This window comes from Tamandua tetradactyla, chromosome 12, assembly GCF_023851605.1.
Source record: "Tamandua tetradactyla isolate mTamTet1 chromosome 12, mTamTet1.pri, whole genome shotgun sequence".
Taxonomy (NCBI): Eukaryota; Metazoa; Chordata; class Mammalia; order Pilosa; family Myrmecophagidae; genus Tamandua; species Tamandua tetradactyla.
In genome coordinates this window covers 81,736,120-81,764,069 of record NC_135338.1, presented here as the reverse complement: position 1 = coordinate 81,764,069, position 27,950 = coordinate 81,736,120, and the positions used below count along the sequence as shown (strand labels likewise).

The following is a 27,950-nucleotide window of genomic DNA, read 5'->3' as shown; positions in this document are numbered from 1 at the left end:
TATATGTTAACTGTGAAGTTGGGGTAGTCTCCAAGATAACTGTCACTTCTGATGCCAACTATAACTTTGGGGGTCTCCTAGATCACCCTTAGCTTCTTTTGTTTGTTGGAAGGACACACACTAAAAGCAGTTATACTCACATTGGCAGTTTATGACAGTGGAAGGATACAGATTAAAGTCAACCAAAGGAAAAGGCTCATCAGGCAGAGTCAAAGAGATTTCCATGAATGGAGCTTCTAGTTGTTTACTTCCAGTAGAGTCATAGGCAATGCTAACTTTCCCAGCAACTGCAAGTGACAGTATACATGAAGTATTGTCAACCTGGGGAGCTCACCCAGGCCTTGGTGTCTAGAGCCTTTATCTGTGACTCTGTCAGTGAACATGGTTGACTGTGGTTATCTTAGCTGGCCAGGGTTACTAGAACAAATTTCATGAACTGGTTGGCCTAAACAACAAGAATTTATTGTCTCACGATTCTGGAGGCTAGAAGTCCAAAACCAAGGCATTGGCACAGCCACACTTCCTCCATAACCTGTAGCATTCTGGTAGTGGCGTGTTAGCCATTCATAACTCAGTCTCTGCCCCTGTTATATGGAGACCAGTCTCCTTATTTCTTCTCTTTACTCTTCCTGATGTGTTCAGATTTCCTCTGCTTAGAAGGATTACAGTCATGTTGGATTAAGATTCTGTTTAGGTTCATCTCAATAGGATCTTCAAAGACCCCATTCACATATGAGTTCACATCCATAGGACTAGGGGTTAGGACTTGAACATATCTTTATGGGTGACATGATTCAATCCATAACCCTGACCTTAGTTTCCAGCCTCTCCAGAAGGTGAGCTGCCATCCAAGCCCCACCTGAGATCTGGCATGGCCTCATGCCCCCAGGTAAACAGACACTGTAATCAGTCTGGGCATTCTAAAGGTTTAGGGTTTAACTCCCGGAAGCCAAGGGCGAAGGCCAGACCTCTCTTGGGTAAGGTTAAATGCTTTATACATGGCAACCACACGATATCCTACAGCAGGAAAAGGGGAAGGCATAAAGACTCAGCCTGTAAACAGGGCAGCTCATTATTATGGTATTTTAGAAAATTGGGTTTTCCTTCTTTCTGTACGATCTGTAATGGTAGAAAGACCAAGCAAATCATCTGTTTCATGAGTATTTGAAAAAATGTACAAATTAAATTGCAATATTTGAAGGATATATTCTTGACGATTTTTTGCATTTTCTCATATTTATGAACTATTTGGGTTTGACTCATGTTTTGAGTTATTAGCATACTATAGTTCATAGTATTCTTTTATAAATATTTTATATTCCTTTGTATGTGAGGTTATATCTTATCTCATTGATAATTGTACATTTTGGCATTTTCTATTTTTTTCTTGATTGGGCTTATAAGTTACTAATTAAATGGTGTATTATTCTACTTGTAATGCTAAGAGTCTTTTAATTGGTAAGTTTAGCCTATTTATTTTTATGTTTATGATGGAAGTTTGGCTTTAATTCTGTTGACTTATTATATGTAGTATGCTTAAAATTCTCATATTATGATTCTGAACTGCAGAAACATGTTCTTAGTTTTCTGTAATGCAGACTTGGCATGTGCTCACTGATTTAGGAAAGATAAATCTGACTCATATCACTGCGGAGTGATTTAGTCTCTACCAGTTTAAAAGGGTTTCTCCTGGGTTGACTCTTTCTGAGAAGATGTTGAGCCCTCCAGGGCTTCTTCCTTCTCCATCTTCTCCTTTTCTTTCCTTAGCTGGCTTCTGGGTGTGGGTGAGGCAGATATAGCAGCACAGCAGAGACAGAGGCACCGTGTGCTGTGCTTGTCCTCTGAACCCGGCTGGCATGCTCTGATGAGGGTCTGCGACCCACCCCGCTGGGAATCCTGTGCAGCCATCAGCTATTGATGTCTGCGGCCCTCCAGGGACCCCCTTGAAGATCTTTCTACTCGGCATTCTCCTGAGTCTGCCTTCCCAGGAACCCGTGGGGCAGAAAGGAATTATGGGACTCCCTCTTATGCTTCAGGAACCATGAATGGAGGGGCTACATCGCACACCCTCTCACCCTAGCTATGCTTCTCCTTTACTTTTACTGTCTTGCAGCTGTCCCATGTCCACTAAAGATCGGGCTCCAAACAGAAGTGAGGGTATAACCCCCCAGATGCCTGCCACCCTGTTTGGGACTTCTGTAGGCTTCTAAGCCCTGTCCCTTATTCCCCAACTGAGACCTGGGTTATGAGGCAGCTCATACATAACCTTCCAAGAAAGTCAGCTGAAATCCGACCTTCCAGTCTCCTCTTCTTGTCTGTTGAGGGCATTACTGGCTCTTTCTTTTTGGGAAATCTGTTCTTAGGCCATATCCCATGTCATTCCTCCTCTGGCTTTACTTTCCCTGATCAGCCCTTCAAGCTGCCGCTCCGCAGAGCTCTTACACATTTCTGTATCCAGCTCCGGATTGGAACAGGACCTCAGGAAATACTTGCTAAACGATAGCCTGGATTGGGTTTTACGGCAGACCTGGCCATAAGACATCTGTGTGTGACAGCCCGATGCAGTTAGCAGAAATTATCTAATGTATCATTTCACGATTCAGTTTAAAATTGTTTTTTAAAAAAGTCACCTCTTATTTTCATGAGCTGGTTGTTTCATTTATTGTAGCTGGGCCAATCAGGACCCCACGTGAATACACTCAAGGACACATTTTGGAGGAAGACCTTCATATTGCCACTGTCTCATTCTTTGGAAAGACTCTTGAGGTGTGAAGCTGCATTTATGACAAGCACTCAAATCTCGTAATCGAAAGCATCCGGTAACCACGCCAACACCAATTAATGTGGCCCCAGCCCTTGGAAAAGCCACCACGGTAACCAGGGAAACCCTATTTAACTTCATCGTGAAAAAAACTAAATTAAGGGAGAGCATGGCCTTTGATAGGGACAGTTTGAAATGTCGAGCTTTAAAGACCAAGGAAAATTTGACTGAAAATACACAGTTCCACTCTGGTGTAATGAAGACACCTTCCTCTGATCATACCTCCAATTGCTGCCCAACAGTCTCACTTTTAGTCTTTTTATCACTGGTCAAGAACAATCTTGGCCTCTCTTAGATTCACAAGAAATGTAGCACTTGGCCGCTGTTCATGATTTGCTGTGATGACACAGATTTTTTCCTTTTGTAGGAATAGAGTTGTTTCAATTAATCTTGAGGAGAATTTGCCTTTATCCTTGATAAACAGACATGAGAGCTAAAGCAGCAATTTGAAAGTTGATTCTCCTGGTTTCCTAGGAAAGAAATTATTCCCAGCAAAATAAAAATTGATGTGTTTAAAGGAAACCAGCAAATGTTTATCTGTCTGCTCTATACATTCATTCATTCTTGCGTAAACCGTAAGTTTTTATAGAGGGAGTGCACTGTACTGGGTCACGTCAGTGACAAGACAGCTAAGTCCTGGCTCTTGCCCCCACTTGTATGCAGGCCTTACATTCTGTAAGGAAAGGTAAAGACAGACAAGCAACCCAAGAAGACAGCTTTGGGCACTGGGAAGAGCAATGAAGAAAGAAAGCAGAGAAATGGAGTAGAGGTGGCTCAGCACTTCTCTGAGCATGTGGCACCTAAACAGAAGCTTGGAGGACACTTGGAAGCTGGTCCTGTGAGCGACTGAAGGGAATAAATCTTTGGTTGCAGAAACAACAGATGCAAAGGCCCTGGGACATGCCAGATAAGTCTGAAAAACAGAAAGGGGGCCATGTAGCTGAACTCTGTGGGTGGGTGAGAGGCACAGGCACTGGGCTTCCTATAGCTTGCAGCCTTAGCCACTGCTCTGTGTCCTTCTGGATTCCAAAGGCTTTATCACCAGGTGCTCAGATCCTGGAACTCGACTCCACACCTGCTTCCAGTTGCGATCACTGTAGTACCCTCTGGTGGTTTTATGGCTCTGGTCTCATAGCTGGGGCATTTCATGAGCCCAGGTCTCTCTAGATCTCCAGCTACTTGTTAGAAAAGTTTCATCATATGACAGTTAGGCCTGGGTACATGGTGAGTGAAAATGTGTTCCTGCCCAGCCTCCCTTGCTCTCTGAAATGGCACAGGAACTGAGAGGTTAGCTATCATATATCTCAACAACTTAACTGATATGTGATATGGCTTTCCTGGGAGACCCCCAGATGTCACCATGGGCAGGCTTTTTCCCATGAGCTGTACCCCTGCAGTCATCTGAGTATATAGTTTGGGGCTGCCTGTATTTGGGAACAAAGCTGAAAGGGATCTGGGAGTGGGCTAGGTTCAGAATTTCACTTAACTCCCTATGGGATTTTTCTCCCTCTTCTATCCTCTGTCAACTGTGCCTTCTCCAGAGAGTGCCTGCTTCCTTCTGCCTGGTCTAGGGGTTAGAAGGGGAAGGGGTCCTCCGGCAGAGACTGGGGAGGGAGCTGGAGGCCCAGGTTCTCAGGAACAGATTCCCAGGGGACCCTTTTGCCCTTTTCACCCCTCACGCTGGCCCCAGAGGCACCTACTGGCTCCTGAGTGTCCTGTTTAGCAGGGCTTTGATAGCTTCTACATGTGTGGTCCTGAGAGGGGAAAATGGCAATTATCATTGCTTCTTGGGTGTACCAATCATTTTAGGGAGCACTTAAATCCGTGGGAACACTAGTTAAACAGCTGCTTCAACTCCTGCATTTGTGTCTACTTCCTCAGAAAAACACCACTAATGTGCAGTAAATGATTATGAAAGGAACAGATTCACAAGGGCAAAGGGGGTGGGGACGGAAATGACAGGGGAGAGGTGTCCACATGGCAGAAGGTAGTGAGTAGATGGAAGGGCCACCTTGCTCCCTGGGAGGAGAAGGCAGAAGCCCTTGGATGCAGAGGCCGAAGCCAGGGGTACCGCGCTCACTGCCACCTGGAACCTGGGCTTTGTCTTGAGGGAGCAGTTGCCACAAAAGGCCGAGGGTGGCTGGAACTTAAAACTCTTAAAGAAAGGCTAGAAATTAAATTCTAATGTGACATCCCCTAATTTTACTTTCAGATACTGTGTGAGCCCCCCCCCAAATAAAATAAAGTAAAAATAAAAATCCCTGTCTGTTGGCCCAAGAGTGACCAGTTGGCAATCTGTGTCCAAGCCTGACCATCACAGTTCCATTTTATGTGATGTATTTGCACCATCGAAAGAATTGCTGATGGATCAACAGGTGATAATTTGTCAAGGGCTTACACGATACATGCCTTGTGGTGTATTAGTTTTTTTTTCAGTTTTACATTCCCTGCTACGTGGAACATGACTCCCAGAAGTGTAAATCTCCCTGGCAACATGGGACAGGACTCCTGGGGATGAGCCTGGACCCAGCATCAAAGGATTCAGAAAGCCTTCTTGACCAAAAGAGGGAAGAGAGAAATGAAACGATGTTTCAGTGGCTCAGAGATTTCATCTGGAGTTGAGAGGTTATTCTGGAGGTTATTCTTATGCATTATATATATATCCCATTTCAGTTTTTGATGTATTAGAGTAGCAAGAGGGAAATACCCGAAACTTTTAAACTATAATCCAGTAGCCTTAATTCTTGAAGAGAGTTGAGTAACTGTAGAGCTTTTAAGGTGTGGCCGTGTCCTTGTGAGGACCTTGTGACTGACACTCCTTTTATCCAGTGTGTGGTCAGATGAGTAAGAAAATAAAGACAAAAAATAAATAAAACGGAGTGGGGATAAGGAGCATGATGCTTTGGGGTGTTCTTTTTCATTTTTATTTTTACTCTGATTTTTACTGATTTTGAGTAATGAACATGTTCAAAAATTGACTGTGGTGCTGAGTGTACAAATATGTGATGATGACTTAGAACCATTCATTGTACACTTTGGATGATTATAGGGTATAGATCTCAGTAAAATTGTATTAAAAAAGACTGCATCACTGATCAGTATGTCAGAGGCCACAACTTTAAGACAAAAAAAAATGCTGGTCTCTATTAGTTGGTGTGTCTGTTGTGTTCTAGGCGTGTGACCAGCTTCAAGCATCTGGGTGTGTAGTGAGAAGGCATCTGATGAGGACTGAATGTGAGGAGCTGGTGGGCACAGCTTCGCGCCCAGGAGGGAAGGCTGGAGCTGACCCTCTCCACCTGCACCTATCCCAGTGCATCCTCCCAGGCGCTGGACATGGGAGAGGTGAATGGGTGATGTTCTAGCTTGCCAGCTGTCAGAATGCAATATACCAGGAATGGAATGGTTTTTTAAAAGGGGAATTTAATAAGTTGCAAGTTAACAGGTTTTAGGACACGGAGATGTCCCAATTAAAGCAAGTCTATAGAAATGCCCAATCTAAGGCATCCAGGGAAAGATACCTTGGTTCAAGAAGGCCGATGAAGTTCAGGGTTTGTCTCTCAAGTGGAAAGGCACATGGTGAACGTGGTCAGGGTTTCTGTCTCTCAACTGGAGGGGCACATGGCAAACACGGTGTCATCTGCTAGCTTCCTCTCTAGCTCCCTGGGAGGCGTTTTCCTTCTTCATCTCCGAAACTCACTGGCCAGTGGACTCTCTGCTTCGTGGTTCTATGGCGTTCTGTTGTCCTTCTCTGCTCTCTCTGAATTTCCAGCTTTCTCCAAAACGTTTCCTCTTTTATAGGATTCCAGTAAAGTAATCAAGACCCATTGAATGGGTTGAGACATGCCTCCACCTAATCCATTTTAACACCTACTCTTGAGCGAGTCATATCTCCGTGGAGATAATCTAATTAAGGTTTCCAGCATGCAGCACTAAATAGGGATTAGAAGAAACGACTGCCTTTACAAAATGTGGTTAGGATTAAGACAGGGCTTTTCTAGGGTACATACGTCCTTTCAAACCGGCACAGATGATATTTTAAAAATTGAAGCAGAGGGAGGAGGAGGAGGAGGTGGTGAAGCCAACGTGCTCAATTCTGTTCCTCCAGAGACACAAGGCACATTAGAATGTTAAAAGCCTGAGGTGTCATACAGGAGAGAACCAGGTATCTTTTTTATTTTCACATGCTATTTCCCAAGTTAATTTGACCACACAACCTCATTTAGGTTTTTCCCAAAAACTGCTACTCTAAACACTCTTGTTTATGTCTCTGTAGAAAAACACTGCTAACTGCTCCTTATTTTCTTGTTATCCAGCATAATTCTGTCCAGCCCTTTCTCCATTTCTGCCAGCAAAGTAGAGCTCTGCTTTGATTACAGTGCTAACTAATGAAGTTTCAGAGGCTGGCCTAAAAATGCAAATCTTTGTAATTAACAAAGAAATCTCAGAAGGAGATGGAGGCTACCCCATGGGGAGACAGGAATCTCTGTGTGCCTGACTCCTTCTGCCCTCTCAGGTGACAAAAACAGTCTCAGGAAGAAAAATTTTGTGTTTCTGTTCAATAGGGAACCTTGTGTGAAGGCTCAAAACTTACCAACTTGCTGTCCTTGAAAGTGTCATTTGAACAAAAGAAGTCTTGTAAAAATGTACCAAGACTGTAGGGATTGTCACCACGTCCCATGGAAATAATCTTCAAACAGGACTTGTGATTTCCACTCGGTGATCTAAGGTGACAGTCTGCCTCCCTGGTGGGAGTGTTGTAATTGCCGTCTTCAGATTCCCACACTCCTTAGACACTTAGAAGGTTTCTCTCTCTGTAAGGGAGACCCAAGCATGGTGACAAATGACAAGCCTGAGAGTCTGTTAGATTTGATGTTTAACAAATAATTCAATGGGCTGTTGCAGAGGCGACAGACCAGTTAACAAATACTTAGAATATGATGTAACAAAGACCAAGATAAAGGTGAAATATCTGATAATCTAAAGAAAAAGCAGGTAGCTTTTTTCCCCTAAAAGTCAGGGAGGCTCTCAGTCCATTATAAAAGCTCTAATAAAAATCCCATCTTCTAGAATTAACTTTTCCCTTAAAATGTTTATCTGCAAAAAAAAAAAAAAAAAGGAAAAGAACCCTCTATTCTTATGCCATTAGATTATGGGATTTTAAAGGAATGACTTTTAAAGGAATGATTTTGGATGCATGTTGCAAAAAGCAATTAACAACAAGCTATGCAGTAGCTCTTTGCCTTCATTAGTAGCATTAGCACATTCCCTGCACCGCGTGCCTCTGCTCTAATGTGCTTTAATTATACAAAAAGTGAAATTCGGAAACATAGATCAGCCACAACTGCCAAGCTTTTTTGATGGCATGAAAGCAATGTCAGAACAAAATAACCTGTTAGTTTAAAGTGGGAATTTAAATTCCAATCAGCTTGGAAGGAATCACAGAAACAAGCCGAACAGGTGCCTTTATGATCCTGACTTCTCTGAATTCTCCTGTGCTGGATGAAAGCTGTTGGGGTCCCACTTAGGGGACGCCTGAGCCTCTGGATCTGGGGGTAGGGGAGTTGTCACTGGGTGGGAGGCATACTCAGACCCTGAGCCGGCCTAGGGTGGCTGCCCAGTCCCACAGCCTAAAATAAGCGGTCCGCATCACGTCCAAACACCAGGCTACTGAGCATAGAGCGTAACAGGCCGTCATCTGCCCTCTCTGCTTAACCAAAGCTTTATATTCCCATTTGCGCAGAACAGGTTGCAGTGGAGAATTCAGATGGGGAAGTGCTAGGGGTTCCCAGATCTGGTCCAGGGAACTGGGGCCGGAGTGTGAGGAGGGACCCATGAGTGGCCTTTTCATCACATGGAGGTTCACGAACTGGGCTGCCTTCCACCTGCCATCTGGCTCAGCACACACAAGGGGGGCTGAGATTTCAGACCATAGCACAGCGTGGCAATCACCCCGTCTACCCTTAATCCTCAGTGATGGCTTGGAGGTTTGGGGGAACCTCAGCTGATCATGTTCTTAAAGCTAATCCATTCCTGTGGGTGTAGACCTGTTGTGGGTGGGACCTTTTGATTAGGTTATTTCGGCTGAGGCATGCCCCAGATAGATCTTAACCCTCTTACTGGAGTCCTTTATAAGAGGGTGAAATTCAGACAGAAAGACACAGAACACAGAGAAGAAGGACACAGAATCAGAGAGGAAGCCACTGAAACCAGAAGCTGGGAGCAAGGAGGCCCAGAAGAGAAGGGAGAGACCAGCAGGCGCTGCCCTGGGCCTTGCCATGTGATAGAGGAGCACAGGTATTGACTTGATGACGCCTTGATTTGGACATTTTCACAACCTCAAAACTGTAAGCTTGTAAGCTAATAAATCCCCGTGGTTAAAAACCAGCCCATTTCTGATATCTTGCATTTCAGCTGCTTTAGCAAGCCAAAACACTTTCTGTCAGCTTTATTGCTAAAGAGAGGATGCTGATCTAGAACATGCTATAATGGTAATAAAAACAAAATGCAGAAGTCAGTTGATGGAAAGACTGGAAAAATATTTTGACTTTCACTCCTCCTATTATTATGGAGTCATTTGACTAACATTGCTTTTCCTTCTTCTCATCCTGAACCTTCCCCACGGGTAACCAGTCCCTGCCATCGTAACTTCTGACAGCATGACAAGCTTAGAGCTTTTTGATCTTCATATAAATAGAGTCATACAACATTTTCCTTTTTTTGTTTCTTGCTTCTTTCATTCAAAATAATATTTGTTCATTCATATCATTGCAAGTAGCTTATAGATGCTTGTTATGGGAATATCCCACACTTTATTTTTCCCAGATAGCCATTGGATTATTTCCGGTTTGAGGCTGTTATGGATGGTACTGGTATAGTAATTCTAGTGGATGTCTTCTTGTGACCAACACATGCTTTTCTGTTGGTTATGTCTAGAATAGTATGGGTACGTGTATATTTAGCATTAATTAGTAGGAGCTGCAGGACAGTTTCCCAAAGTGCTCTGTACTAATTTCCACTCCTCCAGGAGCGTGTGAGAGTTCCACAGGTGCAGGAGTCTGACATCTGCTGTGTGTTGGTGCCTGGCCCAAACCTCACTGCCCCAGATGCTGGGCAGAGGTGACGAGGACACTCAGAGGCCTCTGTTTTACCTTTCAGTCAACCAAATGAGGAGTCTTGTTAAATGACAACATTTTCTAATCATCTCAGAACATACTGTGCATGCTTAGCAGATAAGCCCTTTCTCCCCTAGCATCAACATTTTATAGTATCCTTAATACATTCAGCCTGGAGCAACTTTTTTTTTTTTGGTACCTACTTTTGGGTAGGGCAGGGACTGGCAAGTAGGTTTCACCTCATGTGCCACCTTCCATCAACTTACAGTAAATACCATTGGCAGTGTAAGTAGGATTCTGAGGTCATATTTGAACTCAGTAGGGAAGAGGTGTTGTTTCAGTTTGCTAAAGCTGTCGGAATGCAATATAACAGAAGTGGACTGGCATTTACAAAGGGGATTTATTGTTACAAGTTACAATTCTAAGGCCATGAATATACCCAAGTTAAGGCACCAACAACAGGACACCTTCTCAGAGGAAAGGCAGCTGGCATCCAGGGTTCTGCTATCATTTGAGAAGGCACATGGTGACACCTGCTGATCCTTATTCTGTTCCATTACCATCAGCTTCTGATTCCAGTGGCTTTCTCTCTGTGTTCTGCAGGTCTCCTCTTAGCATCTCTGGGGCATTCTCCCTCTACTTGTCTACTCTTAAAGGACTCCAGTGAGTGGATTAAGACCCACCTTGAATTGGGTAGGTCACATCTCCATGGAAACAACCTAATCAAAAGGTGCCACCCATAATAAGTCTGCTCCCATGAAAATGGAATAGAAGAACACAGCTGGGGTACATAACAGATTCAAACCAGCACAGGTGTGAAGGCAGTGCTTCTCATAAACAAAAGAGGGGAAGGCAATGGAATATCTGTCCAGTATTTGCCCTTCCTGCTATTGGGAGCACAAAAGTCCCAGTTCTCAGTGATTTCGCAGCAGCATTTTAAGAAAAAAAAAAAAGGTAGAGTTAAAACACCATCATGAGGCAAAATAAAGCAAGTGCAGTCATGAAGAAACTAGCAGTCTGGTCTGGGAAGAGAGAAGACAGAGGTTCTAAGTCTCTCTGGGGAGATCCAGAGAGTTTGCAGAAGAAGGACCCTGTTGAACTGGGCTTGAGGAATGTGATTTCAGGAAGGAGTTGGTAAAGGCAAAGGCCCAGGTCAGGGAATCTACCCATAAAAGCTGGGGTTCAAAAGTTCTCAGCTTGTCTTGGGAATGTAAGCACTTTGGTGTACGTTAAATTTGGACAACATGGTCAAAGGATGCTGTGGGGTCAGGAGGATAACTTCTGCATTCAGTCCTGGCTCTGACACTGACTAGCTGTGTGGGCTTGGGTAAATCAATTGCACTCCCTGAGCCTCAGTTTCCCCAGTTGTTAAGAGGGGCTATGAGAGTGAATATAAAACTCTCCACATAGGGTGGGCCATGGTGGCTCAGTGTCAGAGTTCTTGCGTGCCATGCTGGAGACCCGGGTTCGATTCCCAGTGCCTGCCCATGCAAAAAAGAAAAGAAAAAACTCTCCACATAGTCCCTGGCTCACACTAACCGTTCAACAAATATCACATCATGGACATTGAGTTAATTGCCAATTACAAGACAGTGAATTTCTTTCACCTTAGGGTTATAGGTAAGTTATATATAATAACCTGAAAAATCTTAACTCTAGGAGATCCATTTATTTTACTTAGTACTGAACATAGGTCATTTTTTCCTTCTTTTTAAGCTCTGCTTTCCCTTTTTTTTTGCATGGGCAGGCACCTGGAATCGAACGCGGGTCTCCAGCATGGCAGGTGAGAACTCTACCTGCTAAGCCACCATGGCCTGTCCTGCTTTCCCTTTTAAAGCCTGAGGTTGACATAGGTGATTTTACTTTATGTTTCTTAAAAATTTAGAAATTTCTAATTTTATTCAGATGTATCTTTAGGTTGTCTTACAGAATTACTCAAAATGTTTTTCCCAAAGTAAATCCATCTTTAAAATATTTCACAGAAACTGAAATGCCTTCAGACTAAAACTCTCTAGTGAAAGTGGTTTCCCTCTTTCGAAATCTCAAGTTCAAGTACAATCAAGGCATCTACCTAGGCCTGTCCCTGTTTGAATTTTATTGTATCTTTCCTCCAAAATATGCAAGATTCAGAATGTGAAAATTTAAAAATCTCAAACCTTTCTTCAGAGTGATGGAGAAATTAGTTAGGGAATCTGTCATGAATTAACTAATCATTACTACCTCAGAGAAAATCTTCTAAAACAATTTTCGTACAGCATGGTTGGTTTAAAAATGATCATTTTCTGATGAATATACAACTATGTGATGATATTGTGAGCTATTGATTGTATACCACGTATGGAATGTTTGTATGTTAAGAATTATGTGCTTGTACGTTGTTTTATCAATAAAAATTTTTTTAAAAGGTTCATTTTCTCATAGAAAAAAATAGTGTTCCAAGCACATGTATGTGAAATCCACAGCCCAGAAGAGCTGAAGTCATGCTCAGCTACGGTGTGGCCAGCGGGTGGGGAGGGGGTGTTGGTGCAGTATCTCCTTTACCAGTGTTTGCTTTACTGATGATGGTCTGAAAGATTTGATTGTTTTCTTGTGGGAGCCCTTAAAAGTGTGTGGGAGTTGAAATAATTGGACTTTTTCATTTCCCGGAAGCAGCCGTGGTCCCCAGGTTTGGATGTCGGACCTGGGGTCCTCCCTGGCCTCTTGTGTGGGCTGCGTGATGGCTTTCTCATAGATCTGTTTTCCATGTGCCCGTGGAAGGACTGTTGAGCAGAAGCTGCTATTTCTCTTCCCCTGAGTGGGCAAGCCTCCCAAGATAATGGGCTGCTCCCTGCAGAGACACGGATATGCCTAAAAACACGGAGACTTAAGTATTTCTGTGAGTACATTTAGGAGACCTAGTCAGGAGTTAACCCGCCGTGGGAAGGGCAGGTACCCCCAGCTCTGACTAGGGGTAGGTAGCTTGCCAGGAGCAGCTGCTCCCAGACTCCTTGGACACCCCCGGCAAGTCAGGGCTGGAAGGCGGCTGGACTAACAGCCCAAATGACAGAACAACCTCGTCTCCAAACCCTGTGGGGTGACTGGAGTGATCCCCAAGCCCGGCAGGGAAGTCAGAGGGACCCTGAGTGTTGGACCAGCCTTGTCTCTGTGCCCAGCAGAGACCTTGCCTCTCCAGGCCCAAGCAGATGCCCCAGTTCCTGGTGCCTGGGATAAGGAAGAGCCCAAAAGGGCAGGAAAGGGCTCTGGCTGCACGAGCTGCTGTGGCGAATGGACTTGGCTCCTGGGAAGGGGGGCAGTGTGGCTGCCACACAGACCAGAGAGCCCCACTGATGCAGAGCTCCCGGAGAGGGAAGCCGGAGAAGGTAGAATTCGCTGGTCTCCAGCCTTCCAAGCTCAGGGCACTTGTGCAAATTATTAAACATTTTGGCAGAACGTAGACTGGATTAAAGGTTTCAAAACAATCTAGCCAGTGATAATCACCAGCATGAGGGTCATTGTCCCTGGAGTCTTGCCCAAGCCAGTCAGCGTCTTGAGTATCCACGGTCAAGTTGGTTGTCTAGTCCTGGTCATTTCAGCCTCTGCTTTCGGATTCCTCCATTGCCCGACCAGGGATGCTGCAAGACAAAGGAATTATCCACGGTAGACAGGGTCAGCTATGGGGGAGGCAAGTGGCGCTTTTACTTCTAGAGCAAAATTTAAGGGGCTTGTTCTCAAAACAGGAGAGGCAAACGTTTTTGTGCTGGGCGTAGATATCGACTAATCCAGAATGTTTGTGAAAGTGCTAGAATCCTGGAAGTATTCAAAAACAGCATCTGGCTTTTACAAACCTAGTCCTCAACCAAAATAATAAAAACGTTAACACCAGCCACAAGCCTGGGCATCTTGCCTTTCTGTCTCCACAACTCGTTGGCTCCCCAATGTGTGACCCCAGGAGCTCAAGGAGGTTAACTGGCTTCTCCATCTCACCCTGCCCACTAGGGATTGCCAGGGCCTGTCGTACTGCCCTCGTCTTGCTGCTCTGCCCTGCCCTGCCCTGCCTCCCTCTGGGGTCCCACAGCTCAGCCTCCAGGTCCAGCCTTCACCTGCTGGGATGTCTCCTCTGTGCTTCTGTAAGAGAATCACAGGGCATCCATCTCTTTTTGTTGAATAAGCCCTTTCTACTCCCAGACAGGCTGATTCACTATAAATAAGGGGGGCAGGCTGGCTTTTAAATGCTCCAAAAGGATGCGTGAAAAATCACTGTGGCTTCATTTGCAAAGCCCTGCTTCGTCGTTCCCAGTGACCTGCATGCCGAGGGGCACTGGTGAAATAAATCTGTCACCCACTGGCACTCCAAGAAGTCGAGGTCAGAGAACTAATCAGGAGGTCTCCAGAATTTCTCTTAGAATTAATCACAAACTCAGGGAAATAACGGATGGAAAAGATTTATTTTGATGTCTTTTTCCCTGGGGGTCACTGAAAGGTGATTTTATGCGATAAACTATACTTTCCAGTCAGCTTTAATACTCTCCTTTCGTTTTCCCTGGGTAATTCTTCACAGAGGAAACTGGCTTGCCATTTGCATTAGCTACTTCTGTCGTTAATGCCAAGCCTGGTGTTATATTGGATTGAATCGTTCAGCCAACAAAGTTCAAGTTTCAACCCCCCCACCCCGCCACAGTCTTGTGAAAGTGAACCCATTTGTAAATAGGATCTTTTAAGATGTTGTCAGGGTCTTAAGATGAGGTCATCCTGGATCAGGGTGGGCCTTAATGCACTATGACGGGAGTCTTATATGCACAGGAAATTCAGACGTGCAGGCAGAGAGAGGAGACAGCTATGTGACAGAGGCAGAGACTGAGTTATGGATTGCCGGCGAGCCACCACCAGACTGCTGCAGACCCCAGAGAAAGCGTCATCTGTTAACATCTTGACTTTGGGCTCCTAAACTCCAAAGTAGAGACAACAAATTCCTGTTTCTTACGCCTACTAGCTTGTCTGTGGTATTTCTTACAGCAGCCCTGGCAAACTAACGCACCTAGAAATGTGCTCATGTGAAATAATTTCTTGCATGGTTTTGAGATGTGGGAGAGCAAACAAGATCATGACAGCTGGACTTTGCCAAGCCGGTAGCCACCAAGGCACACAGCTGAAGCCAGAGCCAGGCTGGCGGTTCCGAGGCTGTCATTCTGACATGGCCCTGCATGCGTGCCGATGGCTATGCCGCGGGGTGAACTGGGCAGGGTGGCAGTTTATTCTTTCTCACTAAAATAGTTCAGCAACAAGAAGAAAAAGAACCATTTGGTGCCTTTCTTATGTGTTGTTCTTCTATGAATCAAATAGACTGTAACTAGAGTCTATTTGTAACCTGTTTGGAGGGCCAGGTGGCCCATTTTCCTTGGCAGTGCATCTCCCTGTTGTGTGCATTCCCCCTGCCAGCTCTGACTTGGCCAAGAGGCAGGCATGGCAACCACTTCTCCCATGGGGCTTCTTTCCCAAGGACTTGGAATTATCAGTCAAGTACCTGGTAAGAGGGGGAAATGTGAGACTTCCTCCTAGCCATGGCATCTAATGAGATACCAACTATATACCTCCACGCCTAGGGCTCCCTTGGCTGTTGCCTTCTAAGATTAGACCTTTGACAGCCTTTTTAAAAAAAAAATTTTTTTTTTCATTTTTTGTTAACCTCTTTTTTGGGGGAGGGTGTCAATTTTGTTAATTTATATTGCCCTAGAAAAGCATCTATTTTTTTCTGATCTTCAAATATATTGGCGCAGGGTTAGTCCTAACAATTTTGTCCTCACTCGTAATCCACTGCATTTGTACTTATGCCCCCTTTCTCATCTCTTATGTTATTAGGGATATTAACTGTTTGTATACCACATGGGTTACAAAGACTTTTGCCTGGTCTGTCTTTTATTTCGAGACCTTATAAGCTTCTGAGAGCCTTAACTTTTTCCTGTACTTTTTGTGGTGTTAGTTTAGATCCTTAGTCAATTATATGTTTATAGTTGAAAAATGGTGTACTAATTTCCTGGGGCTTCCATAACAAATTATTATAAACCAGGTGACTTCAAACAGAAATCAATTTTCTCATAATCCTGGAGGCCAGACGTTTAAAATCAAGGTGTCAGCAGGGCCACGTTCTCTCCAGGGCCTTCCAGGGAGGATCCTGCCTTGTCACTTCCAGGCCCTGGTGGCCCCAGGTGTCCTTGGCTTGTGGCAGCACAGTCCAGACTTTGCCTTGGTCTTCACATGGCCGTCTCCCCTTTGTGTGTGTCTGTATCTGTGTACCCGTGTCCAGATTTCTCTCTTTGTATAAGGACACAAGTCCTTATCAGTATAACCGCATCTTAACCTGAATCACATCTGCAAAGACCCTGTTTCCAAATAAGGTCACATCTACAGGTACCGGGGTTAGGACTTTGACATACATATCTTTTGGGGGGAAATAATTCAACCCATCATATAAGGTCTGAGACAATTATCAATGAATAGCTTATTATGCCAGCACCCTTTATTAAGTGAACTATCTTTTTGCTACCGAATTGCAATGCCATTTTTTTCATATCAGGCTCTTGTAGATAATAGATTCTGTTTCTGAAACTCTTTCTTCCACCTCACTGATCTCTTTATCTATTTTTAATGCAATTTTATTGAGATATATTCACATACCCTATAATCATCCAAAGTGTACAATCAGTGGTTCACAGTGTCATCATATCGTTGTGCACAATCAATTTTTGAACGTTTTCATTACTCCAAAGAAAAAAATAATAATAATAAAGAACACACAGAACAGACTATTATTTATTTATTTTTGTCCTTCTTTTCTTACTCATCTTTCTTTATCTATTTTTAAGCCATTATTTTGTGTACCTTGATAATAGTGCTGTGATAATCAATTTAATATCTATTCAGGCAACCCACCTGTCCTTCTATTATTCTTTTTCAAAACTTTCTGGTTAATTCTTATGCATGTATTATCCCATAAAATCTTCAAAATAATAATGGCCATTTCCACCCCTGAAATAAAGTTCCATTGGGATACTGATTGGGATACCAGTGTATATGTGCATTCCTAGGGAAGGAATGCCACGTTCCATGATATCACAGCTTCCCATTGGGGATGTCCTACTCCACTGATTCAGGCTGACTGCAACTGTCAGCGTTCTGAGTTATGAAAAAACCAACTCTAGATAGCTTATGCCTGGGAGGAATGATTAGAGGATCCAAGTCACTCAGAGTGTCCAGGATGGCTAGAAACCGAATTTGGAGCCTGTAAAGCCAGGAAAGGAATGAGGTTCTCGACTTTACCAAATAACTGCTTTGATAGAGAGACCCCATCCTCATTGCTGGGTCGAGACCCAGTGGGAGCCTGTTGCTGACTACCTGCCCCCGGGCTCTGGCCACTGCCCCAGCACCTCAGAGGCTGTCCCCTCTGGAAATTGGGTGTGTCTGTTGCCCCCTCGGCCAGAATGGACTCTGATCAGTGCCTTCCTCTTCGTGTCCCAAGCAGCGTGGTGGAGGTGGGCCTCATGGGTGGAGCCTGGGTTACGTGTTGGCTCGCTCAGGCCAATTAGCTGGGATAGTATTTCTGGAGAAGGTGGAAGACAGGAAGGTGGGCATTTCCCAAACAGAGGAGGAGGGCGCAATGGTGTGGGGGGCCAGATAGGATGGCCCACATCCACAACTCCTGCATTTTGGCCCTAGAATAACATTTTACACATATCGTCATATAGGTCAAATTTAATTTTCTTAATTTTTTTCTGTTTCATATTTTTTATTGTTATGATAAAGGAAATAATTTTGCCATTTCTATTTTAGCTGGTTATTACTACCATAAAGAAAAAAATCAGTTATAATTACCATATTTATTCCAATCAACTTAACTATACCCTTATTAATCCAGCAGTTTTTCGTATAGTCTCAAGTTTTTTAGATATTCGGTCATGTTATTTGAAAATATAGACAATTCTATCTTTTCCAATCTTTACCCAGCTTGCAATATTTCCTTATCTTACTGCATTAGCCAAAGGCTTTCACCCACTGTAGAACTGTGGAGATGGTCATGGATGGTTGTTTCGAACTTGATTTTAATGGAATTGCCTTACTCTTTATTTGGTGAAGATGATATGTGCTTTTAATTTGTGGTAAAACATCTAACCATGTTTAAATACTTTTTCCTATTTGTTGACTTGGACTTTTTAATTTTGAAGGCCTGCTTAATTTGGTGTAACCAGTTTTATGTCTATTTATATGATCATTTCCATCTCTTTTAATTTGTTAATGGAATGAAACCTTTTGATGGATTTACCCATATTCTAGAATTGTATTTCTAGTATTTGCCATACATCTTAGTCCATGTACACTGGTTTGTCCTGTGGAAACAGATTGATACAAAATGCTTAGCACAACAGAGTGTCATTTCTCCATTGCATTCTACGTGGCCATCAAAAAGGACTTGGGGATGAGTCTGGCCATTGTGGTCTGGGGTTGAAGCCACCAGAACACTCATATTCACCACGGAGGCTGCTGGGTCTCTAGGTTGTGAGTCATGAGATGCTGTATGTCCAACCCAGAGGACAGAGGGAGAGGCAGCAGTGGTGCTATATGAGTGCCTGATTGCCAGCACACCATGCCTAAAGTCTGGACCCTGGATTCTTCCTTTTCATGAGCCTTTGTGGCAACAATTCCCTTTGTTGCTTAAGGCACTTTGAGTTAGGTTGTTTGGTTTGCAATCAAGAGCACTGTTTAATATGGGCCAGGGAATATAATTCTCTTAATACACCACTGGATTCAATTAGCTGATATTTTGCTTAGGATATTGACTCTTTTATTGAAAGAAGAAATTAGCTTTTACTGTTTAGTGGCGGGGAGAGTACTATCTATTTCAGAATTTCTGTTAAGGTGATACTAGCTTCATAAAAGGGATTGGAGTGCTCTCTTCTTTTCTCTGTGGTCTGAAATAATTTAAAAACAGGAATTGGGGGTGCAGGGATAGTTCAGTGGTAGAATTCTTACCTGCCATGTGGGAGACCCGGGTTCGGTTCCCAGTCCATGCACTTCTCCAAAAACAAACCAACCAAAAAAACACCAAACAAACAAAAAAATTCAACAAATAGTGCTACGCTAATGGGATACCCACATGGACAAATAATGAAATGTGACCCCGCCATACGGCATCCAAAAAAATTTTAAAAAACACACACACAAAAAGCATAGGAATTGTCCCTTTTCATTAGAGGTCAGAGCAAACTCAGCTCAAAATGCCATTTTGGATTTTCAAATATCTGTTTTTGTTTTTTTTTTTGTCTTTAGGTTTAGTCAGTTTAATAGTTTATATTAAACTAGGACATTATCCATGTTCTCTGGATTTTCAAATTTACAGCTGTCAAGTATACCTATTATATCTATAGTTATAGCTCCTTTCTCATTCCTAATGTTGTGTGTTTTAGATTTCTTCTTTTGTTAATCAGTCTTGCCAGGGGGCTGTGTGTTTTTATTGGCCTATTCAAGAATCAGCTTTAGGCGTTATTCATCCTATTGTTTTTATTTCTATTCCATTAGTTTTGCAGTTTATGCTTATTGAATTTTTTTCTTCCCTTTTAGTTTATTTCTGCTCTCCTCTTAATTTGTTTTGCATTTGCTTTATTTTTCAGCCCATATATTTTTAACCCTTTTCATTGAGAAATGTAAAGCATGTACGGAAAGGTACACAAAACAAAAATCCATGTCCCTGTGATGTATCACAAGGCAAACATCCACATGTCCTCCACCTAATTCAGGAAATAGAGCACTCCCAGCATCTCACACCGCTCTTTAGGTGCCTGAAATCCACTGCCTCATCTCTACTGGAGATAACCATTATCCTAATTTGAAGATAATCACATCTTTTATTTTCTTTGTAGTTGTAGCAGCTCTGTATGCATTCCCTAAACACTATAATTTAGTTTTGTTTTACTGAAACTTATCTAAATAAAACAGCTAATTTCTTTTATGTCTGACTTCTTGTACTCAACATTATTATGTGTAATTTATTCATGTTTTTTATAATGTTGTTTGCTCATTGTTCTAGTCTACCAAAGTTGCCAGAATGCAAGACACCAGAGATGGATTGGCTTTTAATAAAAGGGGATTTCTTTTGTTAGTTCTTCAGAGGAAAGGCAGCTAACTTTCAACTGAGGTTCTTTCTTACGTGGGAAGGCACAGGGTGATCTCTGCTGGCCTTCTCTCCAGGCCTCTGGGTTCCAACAACTTTTCCCGGGGTGATTCCTTTCTGCATCTCCAAAGGCCTGGGCTGAACTGTGAGTGCTGAGATGAGGTATGCTGAGCTGCTTAGGCTGTGCTACGTTGAGCGCTCTCATTTAAGCACCAGCCAATTAAATCAAACGTCATGCATTTCGTGAGAGGGTGCATGGCAATGTCCGCTGGGCCCTGCATTTCCAAATGTCTGGATCTCACATTGGCTCTGTCAGCTGTGAAGCAACTGCCCTCCAGGCATCTGCATCTGCTCTACCTGTCAGCGCTGAGCTTTCCCCAAAATATATCCTCTTTTAAGGGACTACAGTAAACGAATCAGAACCCACCTGGAATGGGTGGAGCATCTCTCCACCTATTCAAAAGGTCACACCACAGTTGGGCCTGCCACAGCTCCTCGGAGATAATTTAATCAAAAGTTTCTGCTGTACAATATCGAATCAGTATTAAAAGAAATGGCTGCCCCCACAGGGTTGGATCAGAATTAAAACATAGCTTTTCTGGGGTACTTAATAGATTCAAACGGGCACAACCCATATTCGACAACATAGATGGAATTGATCAAACTACCACAACTCACCCAGTATAAAACAGATTATTTGAATAGCTCTATAATGATTAGGAAATTGAATTTGTAATTTTAAAAAAAGCTCCCCCAAACCAAATCTCCAGGCCCAGATGGTTTCACTGAAGAATTCTAGCAACTATTTAAATAAGTAACAGCATTGTTTCTACAAAATCTTTTTCCAGAAGATTGAAGAGGAGGGAATGCTTCCAACTGATTTTTTAAATCTAGTATTACCATGATACCAAAAACAAAGAGTACAAAAAAGAAAACTCAGACAATGTCCCTCATCAATACAGTTGTGAAAATTCTTAATATTAGCAAATGGAACTCAGCAATATTTAAAAAGAATTATATATCATTACCAAATGGGGCTTAATTCCAGGGATGTAAGGCTGGTTCTGTATTCAAAAATCAATCAGCGTAATTAACCATATTGACGGGCTCAAGAAGAAAAATCATGTGGTCATATAAATTCATGCATGAAAAGCATTTGATAAAGTCCACACTCCTTCATGGTAAAAAAAAAAAAAAAAAAAAAAAGAACTCAAAATGATAAGAATAGAGGGGAACTTCCGCTACTTGAAAATCAGCATCTACAAAAACCTTCCAGTTAGTATTATATAAATACTGAAAGACTGAATGCTTTCTCCCTAATATCAGGAACTAGGCAAGTGTGACAACTTCAGCACTCTTACTCGATTCAAAATAGTGCTGGAAGTTCTAGCCAGTGCAGAAAAGCAAGAAGAGGAAATGAAACGCATATACAGACCAGAAAGGAAAAATACAAATATCCTTTTTATAGATGACGTGAGTTTCTATGTAGAAAAATCACAATACTCTACCAAAAAGCCCACCTAGAACAAATAAGTAAGTTTGGCAAATCGCAAGATACAAGGTAAACATACAATTCAATTGTATTTCTCTATGTTAGCAATGAATATGTGGACCCAAATTAAAAATGTAATACCATTCATAGTCACTCAAAAAACACATAAGTGTAAGTCTAACAAAACACATAACAGAATTTATATGCTTAAATCTATACAACACTAATAAAATAAAGGAAGATCTAAATAAATGTATAGACATACTGTGTGCACGGATCAGAAGACTCAGCAGAGTAAAGATGTCAGTTCTCCTCAAATTGATATAAAGACTTAATGCAGTTCCCATCAAAATCCCAGCAAATTTTTTTCGGGGACATAGACAATCTTATTCTAAAATGTATATGATCTCATTCCAGGGCCCAGACTGGAGGGCCAGCAGCTCCCTGGGGCGTGTTCTTCCCTAGTGAAGGTCACCAGTTCCTGGGGGGGATGGGGGTGGGGAGTGGAAAAAATACACAATGTCTGCAAAACCTCTGTTCAGAACTACTACACACTGTCACTTCTACCTACATTCTGCTGGTGAAAGCAAGGCCATAGATCCCAGCCTGACATCACCAACTGCAAACAGAGAAATTTCAAAGAATGGAAGAAACCATCGTTTTGAAATGAATTCATTTCATTTCAAAACAATGAAAAGAATTATTTATATATATTGTTCAGGCCAGCACAGTAAAAGTGAATGCAAATGCACAAAGGGTAAAGGAATATAGTGACCTGTCTCAGATGTGATTGGAGGGTTTCCCACCTGCGCAGGGGCCTCCAGGCTTTACACCTGAGACCCCACCTTCTGTAAAGGAAACCAGCCCCTCAGATGGGTACCTCTATATTTCTCGGCTCTGACAATGCTGCCTGATCCCACCCCCCCAGAATTTAGTGGTGCCAGACACATTGATGCATTGGGCTTTTATAGCACCAACGTTGGAATAATTCATGTAATGAAAAGTCATTTGTTATGATTATAAATGGCCAGATCTTGTTGGGAAAAAAATCGCGCTTTCAGTTAACTGGTGTAAAACATTTATTACTATTATCGAAAAGTTGAGCTTCTCCTGGTCTAAGGAAAATCATTTATCTCATTCTATGTGCCATTTTGAATAAAACTGTATAGAGTTAACCTATTTTCTTTCTGTTTTAGTAAGTTTGCGTTTAGGACTTTAATTTATTTTCTTTTATTTTTATTTTTGTTTTTCCAAACAACACTCCCCCTTCCCCTTCCCCAGGACTTTATTTTTTCAAATCCCCTTTCTTCTTCCTGACACTGATAACTCTGTTCTTCCCCTTATCGCTGTCATCTTCACTCTTCATCTAACACTGCTTTTTAAAATGCCTGAATTGCATTTTTTTTCATTCATTGGTTTTTAATTTTTCAAGCCACTTTGATTTATTCATCATATATTGGACACCTTCACCTCATCAGCATTGTCAGTGCTATGATGATAAGGTATGTATGGTGGCTGCTCTCAGGGAAGACATAGGACAGGCATGGACACAAGTAACCAAAACTTGTCTTCAGTGGAGAGAGGGGCAGGGGTGCTCCCCCAGAGGAGAAGTGAGCAGTTCAGGTAGAGAAAACCAAAGAATTCTTCATAGTTGGAGCTGGAGTTGAGTATTGACGGATGAGTAGGAGGATTGATAGGCCATGAAATGAGATAAGAAGTTTCTGAGTGTGCCAAGGCACAGAGCTGTGCCAATCCATCTTTGCACATACGCCAATAGCTGATTTTTAAGTTTATTTGCTTTTATCACTTTTTGTAATTTATCTCTAATTTTCTGTAATTTGTGGCTTAGGTTTCTTCAGTGTTATTTTTTTCTCTTTTTTTAATTGCTTTTCAAATAGGAATTTGAAATAATTCTTAATTGTGGTGTTTTTTTTTTAATTTTGTCAACAGAAATAGCTTTGGTTTTGTTAATTAAAGACAGCCAAATCAGGATGCTTTGAACTGAGAACCCTTTGCACATGTTCTTAATTGTGTAGCTCAAGTGGCCCGATGAGGGCAGAATGCTGTTTTAATTGTGAGCTCTGTCTGTGTTCCTCTAGATTAAGTTTGACAGTGTCGAGGTGTGTGTCTGCTGTGAAACGCAGCATCAGTCGTCTGGCTGCAGCAACCTCGGGGAGACGCTGAAGCTGAGCCCGCTGCAGGAGAATTGCAACGCCGTGAGGCTGACGTTGAAGGTGATGGCCGCAGGCCTCTTCTTTAATGCATTTCACCCCATGCCTTACAGACGCTTTCAGAAGATTGATTCAAATATATACTCCTTTCAGCTGCTAGAGGGGATATCTTTCCAGAGGGCATTTTAAAGGAGTATAGATTTTCGTTTTGGAGCTGTTGCTTTCCAGATCTTGTTTTACATTCATTTTCCTGCCTCTGAGGTATACAAACTAGCACATGAAGGGTTGCAAGAGGTTTTTCTTTACAAATTTTGAACTGACGCATTCTCCCTCTTCTAATATGTTTGTGGATAAGCCATCAAGCAACAAATGGATATGTATTTTGTTGTTTTTAAATAAGATATTCATAGAAATAAATTTTATAATCTCTCATGGTAATTTATTCTACTGTATACCATCTGATTGGGAAAAAAAACAACCACATGGGAAAATTCTATTATTCCTTTCCTTCTCTTCCTACAAGTGTTTTCTTTTTTTTTTTTTTTTTTTTTTACTATGAAACCCAAAATTGGCAGTTTAAAAATATGTAGGAACAGTGAACCCAATTCTGGTCCTCTTTTCTCTGAATGACACTGCACTAAAACTTTTTTTAAAAAAATGTGGTCAACAAAGGAACCTTGATTGGTGACAGGTGTAAAATTGCCTTTACAGTATACACAGAAGTCTCTAATATGTATATAGGGAATTATGGTAGGTACAGAATGCTCTCAAGAGTGCTAGCCCATGAATTTGGGGAGAAAGGAGGAAAATATTGCAGCACTCAAGGGTCATCCTATAACAGAGAAAAGCATTGCCCTCTGGAATTGCTTGCATGAGATTCATCTTCTGTGGATATCTGCACCAGACTGTGAAGGACTGTCAGGGCACAAACTGGCAAAGATGACCACTTGGTCCAGGTGAACTTCCTGTTACTATGCTTTTCTACAAAATCTGCAGACTAGCAGTGGAGGTAAAGAGATACAGTGCAACTGTCTGCCCTGGTGGAAGTAGGCCTGACTGTTCAGCTCCTGCCTTGTACTTGTTTTAGTATCCTCATTGCTAAAGCAAATACCAGGCAGTGGGTTGGCTTAAACAGTGGGAGTTTATCGGCCTGTGGTTTTGAGGCTAGGAGAAGTCCAAAGGTGAGGCATCAGCAAGACAAGATTTTCTTCCAAAAGCCTGGTGCTCTGGGGCTGGCTGCTGGTGATCGTTGGCCCTTGGCTCCTCTGTCACACGGCAGTGCACATGGCGGCCTCTCCTGGCTTCTTCCTTCTCGTTTTTGTGTTCTGTTCACTTCCAGCTTCTGGCTGCTCCCTCTGTGACTGTTTTCCCCTCTCTCTGACCTTCCCCATAAGGTCTTCAGTAATAGGATTAATACTCATCATAAATCACACCTTATCTGATGTAATCTCATCAAAGGTCCAATTTACAAGGGTTCACACCCACAGGAATGGATTATGCTGAAGTATCTGGTTTTCTGGGGTACATATAGCTTCAACCCACCACAGTGGTCCCGTCAGCCCACCAGAGGGACAAACCCAGCAGAGCCAGAGGAATCCAGAACTGTTGTGTCTTGCTCGTTTCCTTTAGCATGAAGTCTTTGAAGTTCATCCATATTGTTACAGGTATCAGAATGTCATTCCTTTTTATGTGTTTATTCACTCATTGGTTGCTGGACCCTTATGTTGCTTCCATTTTTTAGCTATTGCTAATAATGTTGCTATCAACATCAGTGTACAAATATCTGTTAGTTTCTGTTTCTGTTTTCACTTCCTTTGTGTGTGTATATAAATATATATATATATTTATATATATATACCTAGAAGTGGGATAGCCAGCTTATATGGTAAGTCTATATTTCATTTTCTGAGAAACTGCCAAACTGTTTTCTACAGCAGCTACACCATTTTCCATTTTCACCAACAATGAACCAGTGTTTCTTTTTTTTGCCACCACCTCTCCAAAACTTGTATTTTCTTTTTTTTTTTCAGTAATAGTCATTCTTGTGGGTGTGAAATTGTATCTCGTTATGGCTTTGATTTGCATTTCCCTGATGACTAATGATGTTGAGCATTGTTTCATGTGTTTTTTGGCTATTTGTATATTTCCTTTGGAGATATGTTTATTTGTCTTTTGCCCATTTTTAAATTAGGCTGTATGTCTTTTTGTTATTGACTTCTAGGATTTCTTTATTCTGGATTTTAAATCCTTACTGGATATGTGGTTTCCAAATATTTTCTCCCATTCTGGAAATTGCCTTACTCTTTTCCTGAAGAAGGTCTTTGATGCACAGACATTTTCAATTTTGATGAAATTCCACTTATATGTTTTTTCTTTTTTTGCTTGTATTTTTGGCATTAAGTCTAAGGAACCATTGCTTAACACAGGGTCCTGAAGAAGTTTCCCTATGTTTTCTTTTAGGAATTTTAAGTTTTGGTTCTTATATTTAGGTATTTGACTCATTTTGAATCCATTTTTGTATATGGTGTGAGGCAGGAAGTCAGCTTCATTCTTTTGCATATGGATATCCAGATTTCCCAGCATCATTTGTTGAAAGGATTATTCTTTCCATCTTGAGAGGACTGAGTACTCTTGTAAAAAATCAGTTGGCCTTAGATGTTAGAATCTATTTCTAAACTCTCAATTCAATTCCATTGGTCTATATGTCCTTGCATTAGTCCCATACTGTTTTGACCACTGTAGCTTTATAATTAAGTTTTTAAATTATGATACATGAGTCTTCCAACTTTGTTCTTTTTCAAGGTAATTTTGGCTGTTCAAGGTCCTTTATCCTTTCATGTAAAGTTGATGATTGGTTTTACCATTTCTACAAAGAAAGCTGTTGGAATTTTTTTATTGGGATTGCATGGAATCCATAAATTGCTTTGGATATAATTGGCATCTTAACAATATTTAGTCTTCTAATTCATTAAAATATGGAATGTCCTTCATTTATTTAGGTCTTTAATTTAGGCCTTTAATTTTTTAGCAATATTTTGTATTTTTCCACGTATGTCTTTGACATCCTTGGTTAAGTTTATTCCTAGATATTAGATTCTTTTAGTTGCTATTGTAAATGGTACGTTTACAATACAATCTTCAGATTGTTCATTACTAGTGAATAGAATCAGTACTGATCTTTAAGTGTTGATTTTGTATCCTTCCACTTTGCTAAATTTGTTTTTTAGCTCTAGTAGCTTTGTTGTGGATTTTTCAGGATTGTTTCTATATTGTATCAAGTCACTTGCAGACAGGCAAAGGTTTACGTCTTCCTTTCCAATCTGAGTGCCTTTTATTTCTTTTACTTGCCTAATTACTCTGACTGGAACTTTCTATACAGTGTTGAATAACTAGTTGTGGTGGCAATGGGCATGCTTGTCTTCTTCCTGAGCTTACAGGGTAAGTTTTCAGTCTTTTACCAATAAGTATGATATTAGCAGTGGTTTTGTCATATATTCCCTTTACTGTGTTAAGGAGGTTTCCTTCTAGTCTTAGTTTTCTAAGTTTTTATCTAGAAGTGGTGCTGAATTTTGTCAAATGCCTTTTCTGCTTCAATTAAAATGATCATGTGTTCTTTCCCTTTGTTCTCTTAATGTGGCATATCCAATTAATTTATTTCCTAGTGTAACTCACCCTTATAAACCTAGAATAAATCCCACTTGATGGTGGTGTATAATTCTTTAATGTGCTATTGGATTCAGTTAGCTAGCATTTTGTTGATGATTTTTGCATCTATATTCCTATGAAATATTGATCTGAAATTTTCTTGCCTTGTGTCATCTTTATTAGGCTTTGGCATTAGGGTAATGTTGGCCAACTGGACTGAGTTAGGGAGTGTTGCCTCCTCTTCAGTATTTTGGAAGACTTTGAGGTACAGGATTGGTATTAATTCTGTTTGGAATGTTCAGTAAAGTTCACCAGTAATGCTATCTTGTCCTGGGTTTTTCTCTATTGGGAAGTTTTTTTTTTATTACTGATTCATTCTCTTTATTTGGTATTGGTTTATTGAGAGCTTCTACTTCTTGAATCACTGTAGATATTTTTTATTTTTCTAGAAATGTGTTCATTTCATCTGTGTTACCTAATTTGTTGTTGTACAGCTGTGTATAATATCATATTGTAATACTTTTTGTTTCTGCAGGTTTGATAGTAATGTCCTCCCTTTCATTTCTGATTT

The 27,950-nt window shown here is 41.6% G+C and overlaps 1 protein-coding gene and 1 long non-coding RNA gene across 2 annotated transcripts in view; both read left to right on the top strand.

Annotated features, from left to right (window-relative positions):
* Nucleotides 1–27,950, top strand: part of ENTREP2 (endosomal transmembrane epsin interactor 2) — a 512,187-nt gene that overhangs the window by 409,958 nt on the left and 74,279 nt on the right. The window contains exon 4 of the mRNA XM_077122379.1: nt 23,663–23,797. Coding sequence (XP_076978494.1) covers nt 23,663–23,797 — 135 coding nt within the window. The remainder of the gene's footprint in view (nt 1–23,662; nt 23,798–27,950) is intronic.
* LOC143651631 (uncharacterized) lies at nt 2,026–3,352 on the top strand. The gene is made up of 2 exons (XR_013160080.1): nt 2,026–2,766; nt 3,189–3,352. It is a non-coding gene; the product is annotated as an uncharacterized LOC143651631 (long non-coding RNA).